Raw genomic sequence first — 21,054 nt, forward strand, 5'->3', positions numbered from 1 at the left:
GAAAAAAAGAGTGAAGGAAAAGTGTCCGCAATTTAGTCGGACTTCGCTCTATGCTTTTTAAATGAATTGTTTTAAAAATTGTATGGTTGGCTCTGATACTGGTGAGTGAATAATAATTTTATATTCATTATATACTTTTAAAATACGTTGACTGTTTATATCGACAAATTATTGATAAGAAGGTAAAATAGCCTTTTTGCGGTGGCAGAGTGGTTAGCGCTTTCGCTTCGCATCAAACAGGAGCCGGGTTCGATCCCAGCTTGGGACACTGGTTTAAGGGTTTCCCCCCCCCCCCCCCGAGCTATTCGGTTTCCCTTCCCATAAAAACTTGCTGAGGTTAACGGTAATGGTTAGTGTAGGGAGCTGTTGGCTCGCGTGGCATGAATCCTCCTACGCATCGTAACCCGGCCACCTGTTTTAAAGGCATTAGGGTTGCCGCGGTTCGCTTCGATTCCGGTTCTTGAAGGAACCGGAGCCGAGCTGAGAACTGACTAAGTGAAACCCGAACCGATCAAGACAAATTGGAACCGGAACCGAACCGAGAACCGAAACAAATATTGGGGAGAAAACTGTAGAGCTATTTTCGCTTATTTCCGCATATTTGGAAGTAACATAGAACACGCGGCAAAATAAAAACCAATAGTTTGGACAAAACGAAATTAAGTGATTTCTAAATACAACGGTTTTTCTATCCAATTGAGACAATAGTACTTGTCATTGTTGTCAGTGGTTTATTTATTATTTTTCGCGGTTTTTTTAAAAGTAATAGTATTCGAAAAGTATTCTGTTCTTTTGGTTCGGTTCTCCTTCGGTTCCGGTTCCATGTAGAACCGAAGTGGCTTCGGTTCCCATTTCTTGGAACACTAAAAGCCATTAAAAGTCGCTCGATGACTTGGGCCTAACTGATTATTATTAATTGTGACATAATTTTAAAATTTGATTTACGGTTCAGTTCCTTTATTTAATTAAACTAACTACATTATATTGAGCTTCATTTATATTGGCCGAATTGATATTCCAACCACAATAGCTTTTTCATTTCTCGGCTGAGCGGTACCATATATATCATAATGACCAATTTTTTTGGGCCCATAAATTACCCAAATTAATTTTTTGGACGAGTTGTATATTCATTATAGATATGATGAGGCCGGTAAAATGTTTCCAAACGTGAACAGAGCCACGAGTACAAACGGTCGAAGGCGAGGAAAGGTTGAAAAATGAAAACGGTGCGCTAAACAATTCACTACCTACCTCTAAGCCTTTATTATTAAACCAAAATTAATTTAGGTCTAAATAAATTATTAATAATAAAAAATGAGTTATGTTGCTTGAAACAAGTAGTATGTTTAGATTTTAATCGGCAACAACCCTTTAAAACTACTTGATAGTAAAATGAAACTAAAGCCCAGTTCACACTATACAATTAATTGGGCTACTTAATTGAAACCAACTAATTGTAAGCAAGAAAACTGTACAGTGTTAACAGAAAAAGTTGGAACAATGGTTACAATTTTTCTGTTGACACTATTCAATTTTCTTGCTTACAATTAGTTGGTTTCAATTAAGTGGCCCAACTACTTGTATAGTGTGAACTGGGCTTTACTTACGGATGAATGTACGCAGCGAATTTATGGCATATTTCAATTGATTTGTAGATTTTTCTGAGACCGCTGCCATCAGGAAAAAGCTAGTAATCGTGGGAGATGGTGCTTGTGGTAAAACATGCCTTCTAATTGTATTTAGTAAAGACCAATTCCCGGAAGGTTACGTTCCAACTGTCTTTGAAACCTACATAGCGGATATTGAAGTTGATCGTAAACAAGTGAGCTGTTGCGTCATTTCTGTGAATACTTCAATGTGCCAAAAGAATAAAAATAATCTTTAAATTCAGGTTGAATTAGCACTATGGGATACGGCGGGTCAAGAAGACTACGAGAAATTACGACCTTTGTCTTATCCGGACTCAGATGTAATCTTAATATGCTTTAGTATTGACAGTCCAGACAGTTTGGAAAATATACTGGAAAGCTGGGCTCCCGAAGTTAGGTACTTTTGTCGTAGAGTGCCAATCGTTTTAGTTGGTAACAAAAAAGTTAGTCGGAAACCTTTCGTCGCTACTAACGCGGAAACTAACTTATAAAAAATGCTTCAGGACCTTAGAAATGACCCGGACACTATCAAAGAGCTGGGCAAAATGAACCAAAAGCCAGTCACAACCGAAGAGGGTCGTTCAATGGCGGAAAAGATCAACGCTTGTGGCTATCTCGAATGTTCTGCCAAGACCAAAGACGGGGTCAGGGAGGTTTTCGAGACAGCCACACGGGCTGCTTTACAGGCAAGTTTTCATATTCCGTAACTTTCCCAACTCGTAAGAACAACCTTTAATTGGGGGGGAAAGTAACATTTCGCTTCCATTAATAGACCCACAAAAGGAGCAAAAGGAAAGAGAATTGAAAATTGGTGATCAACTGTAAATATGGAACCTCATACACCCTTATTAAATTGGTTTAATAATAATTTAATTCAAGAACCGAGGTTTTGGCGTTTAATCTCCTCTGATTCGGTGTAAGTCCGATTACATATACAAATGTCAAAGAGAGCGGTAATTGATTACGTGGTGTGAAATCTAAACCAACTAGCACCTAGAGGTTTGCTTTTTAAATTTGTGGTAAATATATTTGGATATGTGCCACAAATTTAAAAATAAATAAATGGAACTGTTTAAAATTACGAGAATATAACAAATTAAATAAGCCTTCGTTAAATAAAATAAATAATTATAAATGCATTTATACTATAATAATTAAAAATTAAAATGTACATCAACATTTCTTATTCCCACGGCTGTGAAGGTGTCGTTGGTCGTCTCATTGCTTCACCTTTCGTAGGGTTGGATGCAGCGGTGGCTCCAGCAACGGCCAGTTAAAGTAAGTGTTCACCAAAAATAACAATAAGGGGCCTCCAAATCCAAAGAATTTGGACCCATGAGCAAACCAAACTCTGAAAATATTTGATTTTAAATCACTTGTTTAGATTAAAGAATATTATTTTTATCTTTTCCTGCAGTCTGCAAAGCACTATAGTAGTTGCCTTTTTGCATTTTTGAGTGAAACAGAGCGTGCAGCTAGACTCTATTTTATGCTACTATTTAATCATGGTAATGGCAACGAAAGCGGAGCACAGCTAGACTCGATTTTATGCTTACTATTTAATCATGGTAATGGCCACGAAAGCGGAGCACAGCTAGACTCCATTTTATTCTTTCTATTTAATCATGGTAATGGCCACGAAAGCGGAGCACAGCTAGACTCCATTTTATGCTTACTATTTAATCATGGTAATGGCCACGAAAGCGGAGCACAGCTAGACTCCATTTTATGCTACTATTTAATCATGGTAATTGCAACAAAAGCAGAGCACAGCTAGAATCTATTTGATTATTTCTATTTAATCATGGTAATGGCCATGAAAGCGGAGCACAGCTAGACTCCATTTTATGCTACTATTTAATCTTGGTAATTGCAACGAAAATTCTTCTTGTAAGAAGGGTTTACGAAATGTTTGAATACATCAAAAGAAACTGCATGGTTGGATGGCTAGCGTCAGTGGTCAGAGGCGTACCGATAGGGGGCGGAGTGGTATGTTGAACCGATGTCTTCTGGAGGGGCGCCAAAAGGCCCAAAATTATTCAATCTGTATACGTTGCTTATATTCAAATGTTCGTAAAGGTCCTTTATCTGCGTTTGACGTTTCGAATTAATGTGAGATTGTGAGTGTAGTATACAGGGTGTTTTAATTTGATCGTCCCAGGCATTTTGTACAAAAACTATATTACCTAGAAATGTGAATTTTCAGAATGTACACTATCGGGGAAGGTCGTTGGTATTTGTAAATTTCAGCAAAATCGTGACATTTTTCACGGTTTTGGAATTTTTTTTAACGTTAGGTGGTAGACGAAAACAGTCAATAAACAAGTTGTAGAGCATACTCGAAAACCTGAAATGAAATTGGTTTGGTCGGAATTGGTCAATTTGTCACTGAGATATTAGGTCATGAACAATAACAAGTTGGTAGTAGGTGGCCTCAGTCTTTTCGCAATTAATTTAAAAAGAAACCTATCTAAATTGTAATGTTTGTATGACTGCTAAAAACGAACGGTTCTTAAACTAATTTTTTTATTGGTAATTAATTTCCGAAAATGTTACAATCTTTTTTAAAAAAGGAAGTTGTAAGAAGTCTACAAAAATGTCTAATTTATGCCAACTGAATTTCCTGAGGCTTTTTTGCATTTGCACCTCGTTTAAATTTAGGTTTCCTTTCAAGTATTTAAAGTGCGAAGAAGTCTTTTGGCCGATAATTATTGCAGCGTTTCGACTCGTAACTCCAGCTATGGTCTGTGGTTCATTTCAAAATGTGCTGTATCACGCACGAAAGTGTATAGCAGCGGATGGTGGAATTATTGAACCTCATTTAGTATAAGACTGGTACATTTGTAAAGTTTGAAACACTTTCGGAAATTAATCATTAATTTTAAATGTTTTACAAACCATGGTGCTAGAATTTAAAATAAAAACAACAGTATCTTGGCTTTTAAATACTGTTGTTTTTATTTTAAACTTTCGGAAATTGTTTTTCTCTCTCAAAATTATTTACCAATAACAAAAATTATTTTAAAAAACGTTCATTTTTAGCAGTCATACAAACCTTACAATTTAGTTAGGTTTCTTTTTAAATTAGATGTGAAAAGGCCTCAGCCACCTACTACCAACTTGTTATTTTTCTTGACCTAATATGTCAGTAGTCAGTAACCAGTTGACCTATTTCGACCACATCAATTTCATTTAAGGTTTTCGAGTATGCTCTACAACTTGTTCATTGACAGTTAAAAATTCCAAAACCGTGAGAATGCCACGATTTTGCTGAAATTTACAAATAACAACGACCTTCCCCGGTAGTGTAAATCGTGAAAATTTAACATTTCTAGGTAATATAGTTTATGAGAAAAGTGCCTGGGGCGATCGAATTAAAATACTGTATAACTCTCAGTAGAACAGAACCAACGTCGTAATATGTAAGGGATAAATTAATATTTATTCCTAATTTATTTTATTAATAATTAAAGTCTTGGTCATAATAAAGCTACAACACATTTGATGTAAAATTAAATAAAATAAAAGTTATGCTACTACATGGAGGTTAATAAAATAAAATTTATTAGCGGTAGCTTTCGGACCGCGGTCCTTCATCAGCCGTTTTTACAAACTCAACTAAAATTTACAAATATGTACTACATTTTATATTTTTTACATGTTTTTTTTATCCAAAACAATATTATCCGATAAATCCTTCAACTAATCAACATTTTAAAAACTATTTTTTACATTGAAAACCTCCCCAACCTTTCACGTTAATTTTACCCTCTTCCAAATTTAAATGTCCCCTATCCTTAATGTACACTGCCTCTTTAAAACATCTCTTGAACCATGTCGCCTCTTGACAGATAACTTTAGTCGATTCCCAATCTATTTTATGATCGACTAGACTAACATGCATACCTAATCCATTGTTTTTATCACATTTTTTTACACAGTTTCTGTGTTCATATTGTCTTTTCTTTCGTTTCGCTGTTGTTCATTTCCCCGCCAAGTAGTCCCGTTTCGCCGTTTTTCATTTCGCCGCCAAGTAGTCCCGTTTCGCCGTTTTACATTTCCCCGCCAAGTAGGCCCACAAGGGGTCGGAGTGTTCAATAACTGGCGGCTTTACCGGGGAGTCGGGGTCCGGCTCTTGTAACCCATCACGAGCGGTGGCGCGCTGGGAGATGTTAGCTCCGTCCAAATGGTCCTATCTCCACCTCCAACTTCGGTCCGGTGTGGGCTAGTAACTGGGCTTCGGCCCGGTGTGGGCTGATAACTGGGCTTCGGCCCAGGCTAGCGGAGAGGGTCCAGGCAAACTGGCCTCCTCAGCGGATTGGGTAGCCTGCTGTGGGACTGCGGGCCTGCGTATGAGGGCACGGCGGTCCTCTTTCCCGGCCTTTTGGACTCCCGCCGGGATATATGGTGCCAGCTGTGCCGGGTTACTTGGACTGCTGTGTGCTCGCTGTTCCCCTTTAGGAGCTCTTTCCAATGGGTTTGGCTCTCTTCCTTCCTAGGTAGGGTGTCGGCCAGTGTTGCCAGAGCATCTGCTCTTATTCCCACTGCTGTGTGCGAAGCGGGGGCTGGTCGACCCGTTGCTGCACCTTCTGCTGGGTTGAGTGGCTTGCGTCGAGGGTGCGACCATCATTAGTGGGGTTCTGCTGCCCGTGCTGGTTTTGTCACCTGTCCGGGCTTGTTTTGTTTTTTTTTATTAATAAGAAACTCTTTATGTAAAATTTAATAAAAGTTCTGCTACTGCATGGAGGTCAAATAAAATTTATTTTCGGTAGCTTTCGGACACGGTCCTTCGTCAGCCGTTATTACAAACCTACTGAACTTTACAATTATGTATTACGCTTTATAATTTTTGACATGTTTTTTATCTAAAACAATATTATCCAACAAATCCATCACTAATCAACATTTTATAAAAAACTATTTTTTACATTGAAAACCTCCCCAACCTTTCACGTTAATTTTACACTCTTCCAAATTTAAATGTCCCCTATCCTTAATGTACACTGCCTCTTTAAAACATCTCTTGAACCATGTCGCCTCTTGACAGATAACTTTAGTCGATTCCCAATCTATTTTATGATCGACTAGACTAACATGCATACCTAATCCATTGTTTTTATAACATTTTTTTACACAGTTTTTGTGTTCATATTGCCTTTTCTTTAATTGTCTCTTGATCTGTCCGATGTAGGTTTTACCACAAGAACATTTTATTTCATACACCACACCTGTTTTATACAATTCGTCAACTTTAGGTTTATTTTTTATCAACTCCGTTTTTAATGTGCTCGGGATTCTTGACACTATAGTTATATTAAATTTTTTTAGTTGTCTTTTCGATTATTAACCTCCATGTAGTAGCAGAACTTTTATTTTATTTAATTTTACGTCAAGTTATATCGACCATGGAACAAAATTTTAGTATTTATAACTACAACACATTTGCTAGTTTCAACTTTCATTCAAAGATATATTTCTTAAAATAATTATATTTTACTATCCAATATCATTTCAATTGCTCTATATATTAATTGCAACCGCTCTCTATAAACTATTAACATGTTTATAGGAGTTATTAACGCCACAAAAGTTAAAAAACGTTGACAAGTACGGGAAATCTTCACTTATGCTGCTATACCAATTTTTTCTCCACATTTGTTATCTTTACCTTTCGTTGATGCCTCGAGGCAGTACTCCCAAATGGGTTAAGATATATTTTGTCATAATTACTTAAAAAATTAAGGCAAGTTTTCCCTTGGGAAAGTTGAAAATTTGTTAAAAAATTCATTGCGGAAGTACATAAATTTTCTATAAAAGTGTTGTCTAATTTTCTCCTCTATAACTTGAATCACCTTGTTTAAATCCATCATATCACAATTAATCACTACACTACACTCTCCCATGTGAGTGTAGTACAAAAGCGTAAATACTTAATGTATTTATGAACTTCGCTCATTAAGTATGAAAAACGTGTTTGGTCTAATTCAAAAATTATATTCCACAGGTGGGCGGTTGAACGGTTTAGTTCAATTTTAGCATTTCTTATACCATAAGTAACATAATAACAATAAGTATGACAATTAACGAGATTTACAACCAAACTGATTTTCATAGTTATTGAGTAATCAAGATGTTTTCTCAGCACAGAGCCCTCTAGTGTCTAAAATACGCGATACTTCCGCTAAGCCGAAATATCTGGTTTCCGATAGATAGGCGGAATATTAGGCTAAAATGATAGAAATTAAAAAGATTTTCTCGGCGCCACGAGCTCATGTTTTTTTAATCACGCGTGATTCGCACGCGGGCTTCAAAACAAAGCCAAAGCCCCTCGCGAATCCAGAACGTGCTCTCCGATATTAGGCTTAAATTTGTATCAAAAATTAGTCATCCAAAACGACAAGTCGCGAATCCAAGTCACAGCTTGAAGAGAGTATCAGTGCCGAAAAAAGGTTCGGTTAGAAAATGAGCATTAAAGCAATAGGAAGTATCATACTTATTGTTATGGTGTTACTTATGCTTATACGTATATCAAGTTCTACGAAAACTTGATCGCGATTTTGGGCTTTGTAAATTCCCCTCTGTAAGTTTCTGACTCTAATTTGATCTTTATTACGCATAGGTTGAAGGAGGTGTAAAACATTTCGAACCGCTAGATGCATATCTCTTACTTCCGACCAATTAAGCCTGTTGTGATATCCTTCCACATGGTTTGTTGTCCGAGGTTCGCGGTTGATCCATAGATTAAAAATGAAACGGAATTTAAAAGTCAAACGGATCCAAAATTATAAGAGTGCTTAATTGTTTTTAAACGGGGGGCTGACAGATCTGAAACGTGCACACAGTGTAGATGTATAGCAGTAATATAGATTAAAAATGAAACGGAATTTAAAAGTCAATTGTATCCAAAATTATAAGACTGCGTATTTTTTTAAAAAGTGTTTAAGGGGGGTCGGATAGAAGGGGCTGGCAAATCGCCGCTAACTACTTTTAACCCGCGGAACTTCGTTATCGTTTCACTACGGCCGAGAAGGGACAGGTATTGGATTGGATGGTTAGTAAAGTTTTAGGAGAAAACAAATCTGTTTCCATGTAATGTACGTTGGATGGACAGGGAAAAACTAATCTTGATACTAGAAATTATGCGAAACAAGACGTTGGCGCTGACAGCGGATCCTCATTGGTCAGTGGTAAAATTCGCGGAAAATTACACTCGGAAAATCTACGGCTCCATTGCCACCGTGACGCGAATTCACCGGGCGGTGGCAATCTAAGACGTTACAAGTATTTTCCAATTAATAGAAGACGCTTACTATAAACACTTACCAGAAAATAGATTTTAGAAACCCCGATTCATTCACACTAAAGTTCATTTGGAATTTATTTCGTTCTTCGTGAAACTGGCATAGCTCACGTTATTTAAATGCTTTAAGAATGAGCTAATACGAGAAATCAAGACTTCATTTTAAATCGAGGATGAGGATAGTGTATCACAACTCGAGCGAAAATCTCGTCTGTAAGCCACTATTCAATTTTCCTTAGACCACAGACCACCTACCCCGAGAGTTACGTGTATCGCTGGTAGCAGATAAAACATTTTATGTCTCGAATGTTATGCGGCTTTTTTAAGAGCGCGCCATCTCACGGTAAGTAAATGCACTTTTGTAGGTACAAAGACGAGTACGCGCTATAATAAAACATGTATTGTAGAAGCGGATTCAGTCGCACCCTTTCATTTTAATTTCGTAATATCAAGAAATTTCACGTGCTATTTTCTGTTTGCTGTAAAAAAGCCGCATCACTTTTGAGACACCTTTTTTCGAGGTTGATGCGAGTCCTTTTTGGGGTAGGTGGTCTATGCTTCGTTTTCCAAGTTTATGACCATCGATTCTTCGATGAACGGTGACGGCACTGGAGAAGAGAAGTTGTCAACAGCAAGACTCACTAAATTCTTTCGTTCAACATCATCTGGAGTAAAAAATATAGTTAGATGTTGACAAATTAAAATTAAAGGTCATATCTTACCACTGGAAGAAACGACGGGTACTGTTGTCTAGACTGGATCTCTGTTCCCGGTTTATAGCAACAGCTTCTTCAATGGAATCAGCGATGTCTCATTATCAAACCAAACAAACGCATGGTCGCCATTTTCATCGTGTTTTAAAAGAAGAAGTGCGGATGCTGTTGCTTACCCAATGAAGAATTCTGATCCAAAACTGGATTAATTACAGCCGAGTTTGGGAAAAGGACCACGGATGGTGGAACAGTACCTAAGAGAAAGTGTAAGATTAACTAATCTGGATCAGAGGTTGCATCGGTTTTTAATTTTTCTTTCACGAAAGCGGACATTCTGAAAGTTTCCGAGTTCGAAGCCTGAAATTGGCGGTAACTAATTCAGCTTTTACGTTCAAGTTCGTCTTGAAGATATTCGTGCTCGTATCGGATAAAATTTCATTATCCACTGTAGCGTTAAAGCGTCTCCGGTTTCTGTCGGATTCTTTGACTGTCTAATTTTCGACAGTAACATCAGAACTGTCGGATACTTCAAAGACGTAAATCTTCAAGTGATGAGGAAGATCGAGGTTTTCACTCAAATTCTTGACTGCGAAAACGGAACTGTTCGATTCTTCGACAACGTCAAAATGCCAATGTTGACGAATGATTTTGTGTAGCATTTTAAAAGGCAGTTGTGGAACTGTTAAACGGTAATACGACGTTGAAGTTCCAACGGTGAAGATGGTGGTTGTTGAATGTAGAGTTAGGTGAAACGATTATTCCACAAACATTTCAGTCGCAGCAATTCACGTTGGACAGGCTACTGGTATTGAAGTCGCCAACAGGTACTGAAGAAGAGTTGCGACTACCATTCAAGTTGTCGAAGTCCGCAACGTCCCAGCTCGAGGAATTGACGTTCAAAAAGCTACTGGATTACTTCGATTATCAGCAGTGGAAAACTGGAAATCACCGCATCGGAAAGCGACGACGAAGTACCATTTTGAAATGCAGCAAAGAAAGTTCAAAGATGCTTCGACGTCGTTTAAGTCACAAAGATGGTGATAATAGACGTTTAATTTAGACTCTACATCTCGACTTTCTCCTCAGTACTATCAGGGGCATCAGACCTCCTGCGAGGATAGTCCCGCGTGTCGTCTTGGATTTCAACCGCGCTAACTTTCCGGCCATCTCCGCTCAACTATAGATCAAGTATCCACCTACCGCCCTCGGTCCACGACGCATGGGACACGTTGAAGGTGGCTATTGCGACGGCGACGGGTGCTCATGTGCCCACCAAGCGCATCTCCTCGCGCCACAGCCTGCCTTGGGTTGGGCCTTCGCTTCGCCACTTGATGCGGAAAACTAAACGCCGGTACAGCCGAAGTAAACTCCACCCAGATGATAGCAACAGGAAGAGGTTCTCGCGACATCGAGCTATAGTGAAGTTTTCCCTCCGGGCCGCACGCACTCGGCACATGAATTTGGTTGCTTCGGACCTCAAGACTAATAGAAAACGTTTCTACCAACTCGTATCTCGGAAAAGCAAGTCGTCTTCGATCGTTGACCTCAAGAAGGGCACAGTTCTCTACACGACCGCTGCTTCAAAGGCTACCCTACTTGCTGAAACCTTTAGGCAAACGTTCCCTGAACATGTCTTCGACTCGGCCCATCGTGTTCTCTGTGCTGGGCGGTTAACCCCTTCAAGGCCCCAGGCCACGACGGCATTCACTTAGTCCTACTACGAAACTGTGCAGACGCTCTTACTGCTCCCCTGACTGAACTATTTCAAATGTCGTACGATGCGGGCGCTATAGCTTATACCCCCTGACTGGAGCACCGCAGACGTCACCCCAGTTCCGAAAGGAGGCGACAAGTCAGATCCGAATGAGCACCGCCCTATGCGCCCTCTTGTCCCAAGTCCTCAAGTTAAACGAACACGTCAACGCCTCCCAGATCACCACACACCTCATTGCGCACAATGTGCTCAAGCCCTACCAGCACGGGTTCCGTAGTGGGTTCAGCACCGAAACGCAACTTCTCTGTTGTATTGAGGACTGGTCCACCGGTCTCGAGCTTGCTGGAAGAGTGGATATTATATTGCTAGATTTTCGGAAGGCTTTCAACTCGGTCCCTCTTGAACTTCTTAAGTCTAAACTTCACTCGTACGGCATCCGCGGTAAACCCCTCAACTGCTCTCGGCCTATCTCAGTAACCGGAAATTTCGAGTCGTTATCCCTGGCGCTTCTTCTGCCTGGCTACCTGCATCTTCGGGGGTCCCCCAAGGGTCAGTTCTTGGGCCTCTCCTCTTCATCATATACGTAAATGACATCGGAGACAATTTAGTCTCCACTCTCTACATCTTCGCCTATGACGTAGCCCTCTCCCGGGCGATTATTTCATATCAGGACAGCGTGCTTCTACAGGAGGACCTTGACACCATCCACGCGTGCAGTATGAAATGGAAGCTACCCCTAAACACCGCCAAATGTGTTGCGCTGTCCCTTCGCCGTTCCGGTCAACCGCTGGTCGCCACAGATTATCGCATTAATGGCATCCCCCTAAAAGTCTGGCCAACTGCTACTTCAGCACGAAGTCCTTTTGGCGTAAAAACCTACATCCTGCCTATCCCGGAGTATTGCTCGGCCATCTGGGCCCCCTCTACGGTGAGTGGGATTCACTCGATTGAAACTGTGCACCGGCGTGCTCTCTTGTTCGCGGCAAGCATCGGTTTCTCCTGGAGCACCTGCATGACCAATGCCCTCACCAACTTCAAGTGGAACACGCTTGCCTCTCGGCGCCGGTTCAATCACCTCGTTATCGTGAACACCGTCGCTCACCGCCACGGGGGAGCTCTTGCTCCGCTAACAGCGACAGCCTCCCTTTCGTTCCGCCGACCACGTGGAAATCACACGGCCTCAGTGGTGCTTCCGGGTTTCCGTCTCGCATGCCAAAAGCACTCTTTCCTCCCTTCGTCCATACGCGACTGGAACTCCCACAAACGAAAATTATCCGGGGAAAAACGATTATTTTACATGTTAAATTGCTATATAGCCGTGGAAAATATCCATGGATAAACAGTTAATCGTAATTTTTATGGTTAATCAAAACTTTAGCGGTTAATTTATCTGTTTCGCCGAGCTCTACCCGTTAGTTGAATATTGAGCATTTACTTTTGTATATAGTGCAATTTACTCTAATTCCTGTATATAATTTATCTCCATTTGTCTTGACGTGATGGGTCTTAGACCTTTTGTTGAGTTAATAAAGACCTAAAGAACTACGGTATCTTTCAACAGATTGGATTATAAGTTATTAGAAAACATAATTTTTAACCCTCCGAGTTAACTATTTCACCCAAATGACGTCCCTGCTTCAAGAGAAAGTTTCCCTAAATCCGAGTACACCACAACGAAATAGTTCTCGCTTTTTTGAATTCCCAATCTGAAAGGGATCAGAGGAGTTGATTGGTTCAAGATTTTCAGTTCCGCATAAATTTCAATTGAGTCCGTTACTTTCGTACCTGCTTTGAAAGATTTCGAAACCATTTTAAGGGACCACACAGGCGTTTGAAAAAATTCGGCCCGGATTAACCACGTGGTAGCAGGTACGACAAATCATATTCTGGAAACAAGCGCGGGAAACTGGTTAACGCCGGTGTGTCCCTTTAAGCGAGTCAACATTTGCGAAACGCTCGTTAGTTAGGGCTTTGGCGAACTTTGAGTATTGTACCATGATACTCTTTCACCAACACTCGTTATTCTGATTACCATAAGCCTATCATAAGGTCCCCATAAGCAAAGGTCTACCATAGGGGCCCATGTTAACGGCGTTGTCCTGGAGATAAGAAAATTAACGTACGACGACAGGGTAGTAGCGCCATCTTCTTTTTCAAAATTTCCACGCTCGGGTTGATAAATGCCACAAAACGCGTCTAAATCTCAAATTTAAAAAATAAATACCTTCAGAAACAAGTTCTCTTATTTCTAAAAACCAGTTTTAGGTTCTGATGAATCATTTTGCAACGATAAGTTTTAATTTTAAGTTTGAAAGCAAGATTTATCCCGGGAGGTTCTAAGTTTAAAAACGTTCGCGCACGGCTTCTGCGCATTCATCATGCAACGCGCGAAGTTCATTTGGGGAAATACCTAGTTAAGGATGTGGCCTCTAGGAGGTGGAGATTTTGAATACTTACCTCTTAATAACGGGTATGTGATCTAGGAATATGAAAACTAGCAGACGAAAAGCCGATTAAAAGTGTAATGGTTCTACGATAGATGGCGATACTTGTTATGTCCGTGAATTTTTTACTGCCCCGCCTAAAACGGGAGACGACCACTCCAGGTTTACTTGATGTCATGGACAATTTGTCGATGATGTGATCGTCAAATATTTGGCCTAGACCTTTGCTTATGGGGATCTTATGATAGGCTTATGTGATTACGCATACACATGTATGATCGCGCATTCCAAGAATTTACTTGTACCAATTTCACACAATAGACGCTTGCATAAACTCTATTTATTTATTCTTTATTTATTGTTCAATTTGTTAAAAAATTCCACGTGAAAAAAAACTACCTTGGATGAACCCACGATGCCCTATCGCCATCTAGCGCATTTTTTCTATTTGCCAATGGTGTTTTCTTCGCGATGCATTATCGCCATCTACCGGTTGCAAAGGTAAACTACGTTGTCGGCCCTACTTACAAAGTTAGTACCAAGTCGGAGTCGTGACCTTTAGTGTTAAAATGGCTACGTCAAGGATTTTACGTCTTTCTTCCTCACTTATTCTTAAAAACAGCAAATCACCCAATTTGGTAAGTTTTAACAATAAATAATTTGATATGTAACTTCTTATTTTAAAGAATAATCTAAAATTATGGGTAAAAATTAATTTTAAGCTCCATGAACCTCTTACCTATGAATTATGGCTCATGATTATTGGCAATTTCTTACGTAATTACTTGAACAAAATTATATACACAGGTTATCCGTTCGAGGGATAGACATCACGCGGCTGCAGCAGCTAGTTATGCCCAGACATTATTAAATATACCAGAAACCAAGGTCACTGCGTTAAACAATGGCTTAAAGGTAGCAACTGAAGATTCTGGCATACCAACCTGCACAGTGGGCCTATGGATTGATGCAGGAAGCCGATATGAATCGGAAAAAACTAATGGCGTGGCTCACTTTCTTGAGCACATGGCCTTTAAGGTATAAAACTAAAAATAAAACCTAATCTACCTTTACAGTAACAAATGTTTACCATTTAGGGTACCACTAAAAGAACCCAAACCGATCTTGAACTGGAAGTAGAGAATATGGGAGCTCACCTTAACGCTTATACTTCACGGGAGCAAACCGTTTATTATGCTAAATGCTTATCTAGCGATTTACCTAAAGGTATAACATTATTCATAACGGTGTAAGAGTCCGGTTTTTTTGGGTTTCAAGTTGAGACCGTAGTTCTTGATCATTGGGCTCATTTGAGTCTTGAGTCTTAGAAATTAAGTTTGCTCAAGCCCTCGAGTCCTGAAAAATGGTGTTGAGTCCTAAATTTATCCCAAAGCTGTTTAAATAAAGAAAATCTGTCTAATTTTTAACCTAATTACTAATTGATAAGCTTAACAAAAATTGAAATTTATATTAAAATCATTTTAAATAATTAGTTTAATTTCCTACTTAAAAAATAATCAGTTGAGCTTCACCAAGGAAACCTTCATCCCCAAACTCTTAAGAGTCCTAGAAATACTAGTTTATCAGACTGATTCTTAATTTTCTAGTACTCGTACACGTCTTAATTATTTACATAAAATCTGATTTAGATTTAAAATATTTTCCTTTTCAGCTGTTGAAATATTATCTGATATCACCCAAAATAGCAAATTTGGAGAAGCTGAAATTGAAAGAGAACGTGGTGTAATCCTCAGAGAAATGCAAGAGGTAGAAACCAACTTGCAAGAAGTGGTTTTTGATCATTTACACGCAATCGCTTATCAAGACACCCCATTGGGACGAACTATTTTAGGCCCTACTGAAAATATTCAGTAAGTTTAACGCTATTAGATCAATTTTGCGATTCCAAATGAATGAAATTAAATTTTTAGGAGTATTTCGAGAAATGACTTAGTAGACTATATTTCAACTCATTACAAAGGCCCCAGAATTGTTTTAGCTGGAGCTGGAGGTATTAATCACGACGAACTTTTAAAATTAGCTGATCAACATTTTGGAAAAATAACGACTAAATACGCTGGAGATATACCCATGTTGACACCATGCAGATTTACAGGAGCTGAAGTAATAATTTTTTTTGGTATTCATCCCATTAATTCTTATAAATTTAACTTATGTACTATATAATTTCATTTAGATCCGAGTAAGAGATGACTCAATGCCCTTAGCTCATGTTGCTATTGCTGTTGAAGGCTGTGGCTGGACTGATGCCGACAATATCCCTTTAATGGTGGCAAACACTGTACGTATACTTGTATTTGTATATTTTAAATTTTTAAGAAAAAAATAACAATTTTCTTATATTACAGATTATTGGTAGTTGGGATAGATCGCACGGAGGTGGAAGTGTAAGAAATACCTATTATTATTATTTTTCGGTACTTAAATAACCATATTGTTATTATTTATAGAATGTTTCGAGTCATTTGGCCCAATACGCATCTGCGGGCAACCTTTGCCACAGCTTCCAGTCTTTCAATACTTGTTACAAAGACACTGGTCTGTGGGGTATTTATTTTGTTTCCGATGGAATGACCATTGACGATATGATCATCAATCTCCAAGAAGAATGGTTAAGAAGAATAATTTTTGCTTAACTTCATTAGTGATGAACTTAAATTTTTGGCTTTGCTTGTTTAGGAAGCGTTTATGCACCGCTGTTACGGAAGGAGAGGTTACGCGCGCCAAGAATTTATTGAAAACGAACATGCTACTGCAGTTAGATGGTCCTACCCCAATATGTGAAGATATTGGAAGACAAATGTTGTGTTATAACCGAAGAATTCCCTTGCCTGAATTGGAAGCCAGGATAGATGTAAATTTCTTTATATATTTTCCAATATTATTTATAAATTAAAATTAATAACTTCAATTAACCCTAGGCTGTAAGTGCGAAAACCATTCGCGATGTTTGTATGAAGTATATTTACGATAGATGCCCCGCTATTGCGTCAGTTGGTACGTATTTCAGAATAAATATTGATAATTAACAGTTTTACATTTATCTCATCTTGGTTTAAATTTTCCACCGCAGGTCCCGTAGAGCAAGTTCCAGATTACAACAGGTTACGCAGCGGAATGTACTGGCTCAGGGTGTAAACTCAGTTTAAAGAAAATGTAAAATGTTACTTGTAGAATATTGTTTAATTTAAGGCGATTGTCTAATATATGTCTTGAATTGGAAATAAATTTCTTTTCCAAGAGAAATAAAGTTTATTTATCACAATTTGCATATTTGCTAAGCACAATGAGGCATTGGAAAATAAAACAAGAAGTGGGGGACCTTTGTAGGGGGGTACAGTGGTGTAAATAGCGCCCGCAGACCCCGCGGCGAGGGGGGGGGCCCAAACGTTTATGATTAAAATCTTTCTATTTAAAAGGGCCAGAGTTGTTTTTGGCGGGGGGGGGGGCGGTGTTCCTAGTTACGCCACTGGGGGGGTACCAAGTTAAACACCCTTGAAGTGTCATAGCAGTGTCAAGGACTTTGTTTCTTGGGAATTGGGCTTCCTTAGTTCTGGCCTAATCAAGTTTCTACTATCACAACGGGTATGAATCATTCTTGACATCCTTAACAATAATTGATCCTTCATTTCCAATACATTATTCGATTATTATTTTATATATATCTGTCATTTTATATTTATAAAATACTGGTTTTTACAATAAAATATTTACAAACGCGTTAATATTAAATAACTCCAAGGGGGCAGACAGTGTGGCGGAAGCGTTAAAATGACGTCATACAATAGCGCGTCGTTCTTTTTTATAATAATGAAACTGCATAATAATAATCAAATATAGCCTCTGTCGTTAACGAAAATAAAACTAGCGTGACGGAAATGTGCCCACAATTCAGCCGGACTTGAAAGAACGCTTTCCTCCGTCCCCACAATACATGTTATGGTTTTTAAATTTAGACCTATTTGACGCGTTTCAGAAGTGGTGTGCATGTTCAGTAATAAAGTGTCAATTCAATGAATTGTTTTAGAAATTGTATGGTTCGCTATGATACTGGTGAGTTAATAATATTTTTATATTTATTATATATTTTTTAAAATTCGCTGGCTGTTTCTATCGACGATTGATTACGTGATTGGTGGGGGGAAGAAATAGTGCTGTTGAGATTCCAAGAAGACAATTCTATAGTTTTTTTACCTTTAAAACAAGTAAGAAAACAGAAAGCTGGCCCTTTATCTAGGGTTTTTCCAGGCCTCCGTTTTTTACGTGACTCCCCGGATATGGCTTTCGATTTGGATGAGTAGTTACATTTAAAATAGCTATGAACCAGTAAAGGACCGGCAGGTTCTTTTCAAATGAATACGGAAAACTGGCCTACAAAATTATGGCGCCAATTTCAAATTTGCTCTTAGTTTGAGCTCCTGTATTTAATATTAATCGCATTATATTCACGATTGAACTTAATTTCACCGAATTACAATTAAATTAACTTTCGATAGGTTTTAGTTAACTAATATAATTGACAATGCAATTTATTACTGTTAAACGATATTTTATTTAGTTCGGAAATTCTGTTTATCTCGCGCTCATTAGAGTATAATATCAAACTACTAGTAACTAATTTAACTTGTTTGAAGGAAGAGAGATTAAAAAATAAATACCTCCGCAAGGTCAAAGGTGAGCATTTGGGTGGATAGCCTAAGCAAATGGTGAATTGGTGATGTCATTTTACGCTGAATAGTACGTTAACGGTTTGTTTACGTAAACGTTAAAATGCAAGAAGTTCTTTTACTTATATCTAATATAGTGGGGCTCAATTCTTTATACAAATAAGTATATAATATTCATAATAACGTACAATAAGTACTTTTATTTTACCAACTGAACACTTTCTTCAAAAAAAACTTCTCTTTCCTGTTCATTCGACGATTTCGTCACAGAAATTCCAAATAGTGTTCACCCGCGCCGCCGCTTCGGCTTGTTAAAAGGCGTGTCACTTTAGAATCGGCCGCTCGTACAGTCGTACTAAATCTACAATTATTTAGTACTTTTAATATTAATCTTTTAGAATTTCTGGTGCGGCCCGGTGAATTGTAAGCTTTTTTAAACCTTTTCATTCAATTTACTAAATTAAAATTTAATTTTGTAATCTCAAAATACATATTTCATACTTGTTAGATATGACCTAGGCTTCGGTTTCTAGATCATAAAAAGTAAAACTTAAGAAGCCAAGGCCTGACAACTAGTATTTTCATGTAGAAATTTACTAAACTTTAGGTGAAATTTTGTCAATTTTAAATGTATATGTATTAATATTCTTGTAATCTAGTTGACAAATACGAGTAAAATCACGTAAAATGTCAAAAGAACCGATAGCCAATTTAATATTTTTAAGCCTTTGTAATTAAACAAATTATTTTAGGCCTAAGGATTTAGTAAGAAAAAAATGAATTATGTTGCATAACTCGATATAAATAGTATATTTAAGTTTTCGTAATAGCAAAATCCTTATGAAACTACTTTATATTAATATTTAGTTTTCATATAGTAAGAAAATGTTACCATAGTTTTTGGTCAATTTACGCAGCTATTATATGACCTCTTTCAAATGTTTTTAGAGTTTTCTCAGATGGCTGCCATCAGGAAAAAGCTAGTAATCGTAGGTGATGGTGCATGTGGTAAAACATGCCTTCTGATTGTCTTTAGTAAAGACCAATTCCCAGAAGTTTACGTTCCAACTGTCTTTGAAAATTACGTAGCTGATATTGAAGTTGATAGTAAACAGGTGAGTTTTTGAGCTGTTTGAATAAGTACTTTTTTTAGGTGTGACGAAAGAATAAAAATAATGTTTTAATTCAGGTTGAGTTAGCTCTATGGGATACGGCTGGTCAAGAAGACTATGACAGATTGCGACCTCTGTCTTATCCAGACACAGACGTAATCTTAATGTGCTTTAGTATTGACAGTCCAGACAGTTTGGAAAATATACCTGAAAAATGGACTCCCGAAGTCCGGCACTTTTGCCCTAATGTACCCATTATTTTAGTTGGTAACAAAAAGGTCAGTCAACTAAAGTTTGTTGCTACTATAGCAGAAACTAACTTTTAAAAAAATGCTTCAGGACCTTAGAAATGACCCACACACTATCAAAGAGCTGGGAAAAATGAAACAAAAGCCAGTCACAACTGAAGAGGGGCGTTCAATGGCTGAAAAGATCAACGCTTATGGCTATCTCGAATGTTCTGCCAAGACCAAAGAGGGAGTTAGGGAGGTTTTCGAGACAGCCACACGGGCCGCTTTACAGGCAAGTTTTCATCTTCCGTAACCTTTCCATCTTGTAGGAACAACCTTTAGCTGTGGAATTAATGTAACATTACCTTTTTCATTAATAGGTCAAAAGGAAGAAAAAGAACAAATGCGTTCTTTTTTAGATTGTCTTGTTTCTTAAGTGGCATCAGATGGCCTATTATTATACTGAAAATAAAGTTAACCTTGCCAAGAAATTTCTGCGGTCAGTGTGTTAAACATTTTCAAAAGTTTGTAAAGAAAAATGTAGGTTTCCTCCCCTCCCCAAAATCTCTCTCAGTATAATGAACTTAAATTACTTTTTAAATAATTAAAAAAAAATCTTCCTATTCTATATATTTCTGTGCTGCCAATCACTTATTCTTAAAACGATATATAAAAATAAAGAATGTGTATTTGTCTTAAAACGAGGCTTATCTGGTGTTGCAAATTGTAATCTGTACAAGGAAGAAAAACAAGTTTTTGTTTAGAAATTTGGAATAAATTGTAGAGGCGAAATAAGGGAAATTTAAATGGTTTTAAAAGAGACGGGAGTACCTACAATATTTTGAATTAGGAATGCCCCATTCCCTCATTATTAAAATGAACATTGCTTTACAATTTAGTTACGGCCTGCGTATGACTTATATAGTTTTATCGAATGCTGAAGAATTGGCTTTTCATTTTATTAATGTATAAAATGTGTTTCCGTATAAAGATACGTTCAACTGAGAAAATAATTTTGTATAAGCAGTTACAATGCTCAAAATTATCTCCCACCCCTATCAATATCGGTATGGAAAACCTTAATATTGTTTAAAATATTAAATAAAAGTACTGTATTTTCTCAGTTGAAACCTATGTATAAGTATGATAATAAGATTCCTCTTTATAAAGTCAAAGTAAATATTATTTAAAGTCTTGTAGC

The 21,054-nt window shown here is 38.0% G+C and overlaps 4 protein-coding genes across 8 annotated transcripts; all 4 read left to right on the top strand.

The window, feature by feature from the left end:
• Positions 1-2: 2 nt before the first annotated feature.
• Positions 3-8,482, top strand: LOC149940965 (ras-like GTP-binding protein Rho1). Of its 2 annotated transcripts, XR_016481124.1 has the most exons (6): positions 3-101; positions 1,659-1,825; positions 1,895-2,095; positions 2,156-2,338; positions 2,425-2,930; positions 8,272-8,482. XR_016481124.1 is itself a non-coding variant. In XM_090177148.1 (5 exons), exons 1-5 carry the CDS (start codon positions 62-64, stop codon positions 2,455-2,457), a joined length of 624 nt encoding a protein of 207 aa, XP_090033274.1. In that variant the 5' UTR covers positions 3-61; the 3' UTR covers positions 2,458-4,156. The 2 variants fall into 2 exon arrangements, 1 of the variants encoding a protein (XP_090033274.1); XM_090177148.1 differs by lacking the exon at positions 8,272-8,482 and having other exon boundaries at positions 2,425-4,156.
• A 3,046-nt stretch (positions 8,483-11,528) lies between these two features.
• LOC149940966 (uncharacterized) lies at positions 11,529-11,966 on the top strand. Its single transcript, XM_090179401.1, has one exon. The coding sequence runs from the start codon at positions 11,529-11,531 to the stop codon at positions 11,964-11,966; it is 438 nt and encodes a 145-aa protein (XP_090035527.1).
• Positions 11,967-14,339: 2,373 nt separating this feature from the next.
• UQCR-C1 (Ubiquinol-cytochrome c reductase core protein 1) lies at positions 14,340-17,094 on the top strand. The gene is made up of 11 exons (XM_090178659.1): positions 14,340-14,461; positions 14,631-14,861; positions 14,921-15,050; positions 15,496-15,694; positions 15,755-15,947; positions 16,021-16,125; positions 16,193-16,231; positions 16,295-16,455; positions 16,524-16,698; positions 16,766-16,841; positions 16,918-17,094. The coding sequence occupies exons 1-11, from the start codon at positions 14,393-14,395 to the stop codon at positions 16,980-16,982; spliced, it is 1,443 nt and encodes a 480-aa protein (XP_090034785.1). The 5' UTR covers positions 14,340-14,392; the 3' UTR covers positions 16,983-17,094.
• A 651-nt stretch (positions 17,095-17,745) lies between these two features.
• On the top strand, positions 17,746-20,665 carry Rho1 (ras-like GTP-binding protein Rho1). 4 transcript variants are annotated; one of them, XM_090177305.1, is made up of 5 exons: positions 17,746-17,897; positions 19,460-19,626; positions 19,701-19,901; positions 19,963-20,145; positions 20,234-20,665. In XM_090177305.1, exons 1-5 carry the CDS (start codon positions 17,858-17,860, stop codon positions 20,270-20,272), a joined length of 630 nt encoding a protein of 209 aa, XP_090033431.1. In that variant the 5' UTR covers positions 17,746-17,857; the 3' UTR covers positions 20,273-20,665. The 4 variants fall into 4 exon arrangements, with proteins under 4 accessions (XP_090033431.1, XP_090033433.1, XP_090033434.1 ...); XM_090177307.1 differs by lacking the exon at positions 17,746-17,897 and adding an exon at positions 18,363-18,518; XM_090177308.1 differs by lacking the exon at positions 17,746-17,897 and adding an exon at positions 18,582-18,674.
• Positions 20,666-21,054: the final 389 nt, after the last annotated feature.

Source organism: Leiobunum rupestre, chromosome 6 (assembly GCF_980474605.1).
Source record: "Leiobunum rupestre chromosome 6, qqLeiRupe1.1.hap1, whole genome shotgun sequence".
Taxonomy (NCBI): Eukaryota; Metazoa; Arthropoda; class Arachnida; order Opiliones; family Sclerosomatidae; genus Leiobunum; species Leiobunum rupestre.

What these genes read in the sequence shown, in the direction of transcription:
- Rho1 (XM_090177305.1), top strand. Translation starts at nt 17,858, where the DNA reads ATGAATTGTTTTAGAAATTGTATGGTTCGCTATGATACTG. An exon ending in TTGAAGTTGATAGTAAACAG is followed by an intron (nt 19,627 to 19,700) that starts GTGAGTTTTTGA and finishes GTTTTAATTCAG; the next exon opens with GTTGAGTTAGCTCTATGGGA. An exon ending in CCACACGGGCCGCTTTACAG is followed by an intron (nt 20,146 to 20,233) that starts GCAAGTTTTCAT and finishes TTTCATTAATAG; the next exon opens with GTCAAAAGGAAGAAAAAGAA.
- UQCR-C1 (XM_090178659.1), top strand. Translation starts at nt 14,393, where the DNA reads ATGGCTACGTCAAGGATTTTACGTCTTTCTTCCTCACTTATTCTTAAA. An exon ending in GGCCCTACTGAAAATATTCA is followed by an intron (nt 15,695 to 15,754) that starts GTAAGTTTAACG and finishes TTAAATTTTTAG; the next exon opens with GAGTATTTCGAGAAATGACT. An exon ending in GCAGATTTACAGGAGCTGAA is followed by an intron (nt 15,948 to 16,020) that starts GTAATAATTTTT and finishes AATTTCATTTAG; the next exon opens with ATCCGAGTAAGAGATGACTC.
- LOC149940966 (XM_090179401.1), top strand. Translation starts at nt 11,529, where the DNA reads ATGAGCACCGCCCTATGCGCCCTCTTGTCCCAAGTCCTCAAGTTAAAC.
- LOC149940965 (XM_090177148.1), top strand. Translation starts at nt 62, where the DNA reads ATGAATTGTTTTAAAAATTGTATGGTTGGCTCTGATACTG. An exon ending in TTTTAGTTGGTAACAAAAAA is followed by an intron (nt 2,096 to 2,155) that starts GTTAGTCGGAAA and finishes AAAATGCTTCAG; the next exon opens with GACCTTAGAAATGACCCGGA. An exon ending in CCACACGGGCTGCTTTACAG is followed by an intron (nt 2,339 to 2,424) that starts GCAAGTTTTCAT and finishes TTCCATTAATAG; the next exon opens with ACCCACAAAAGGAGCAAAAG.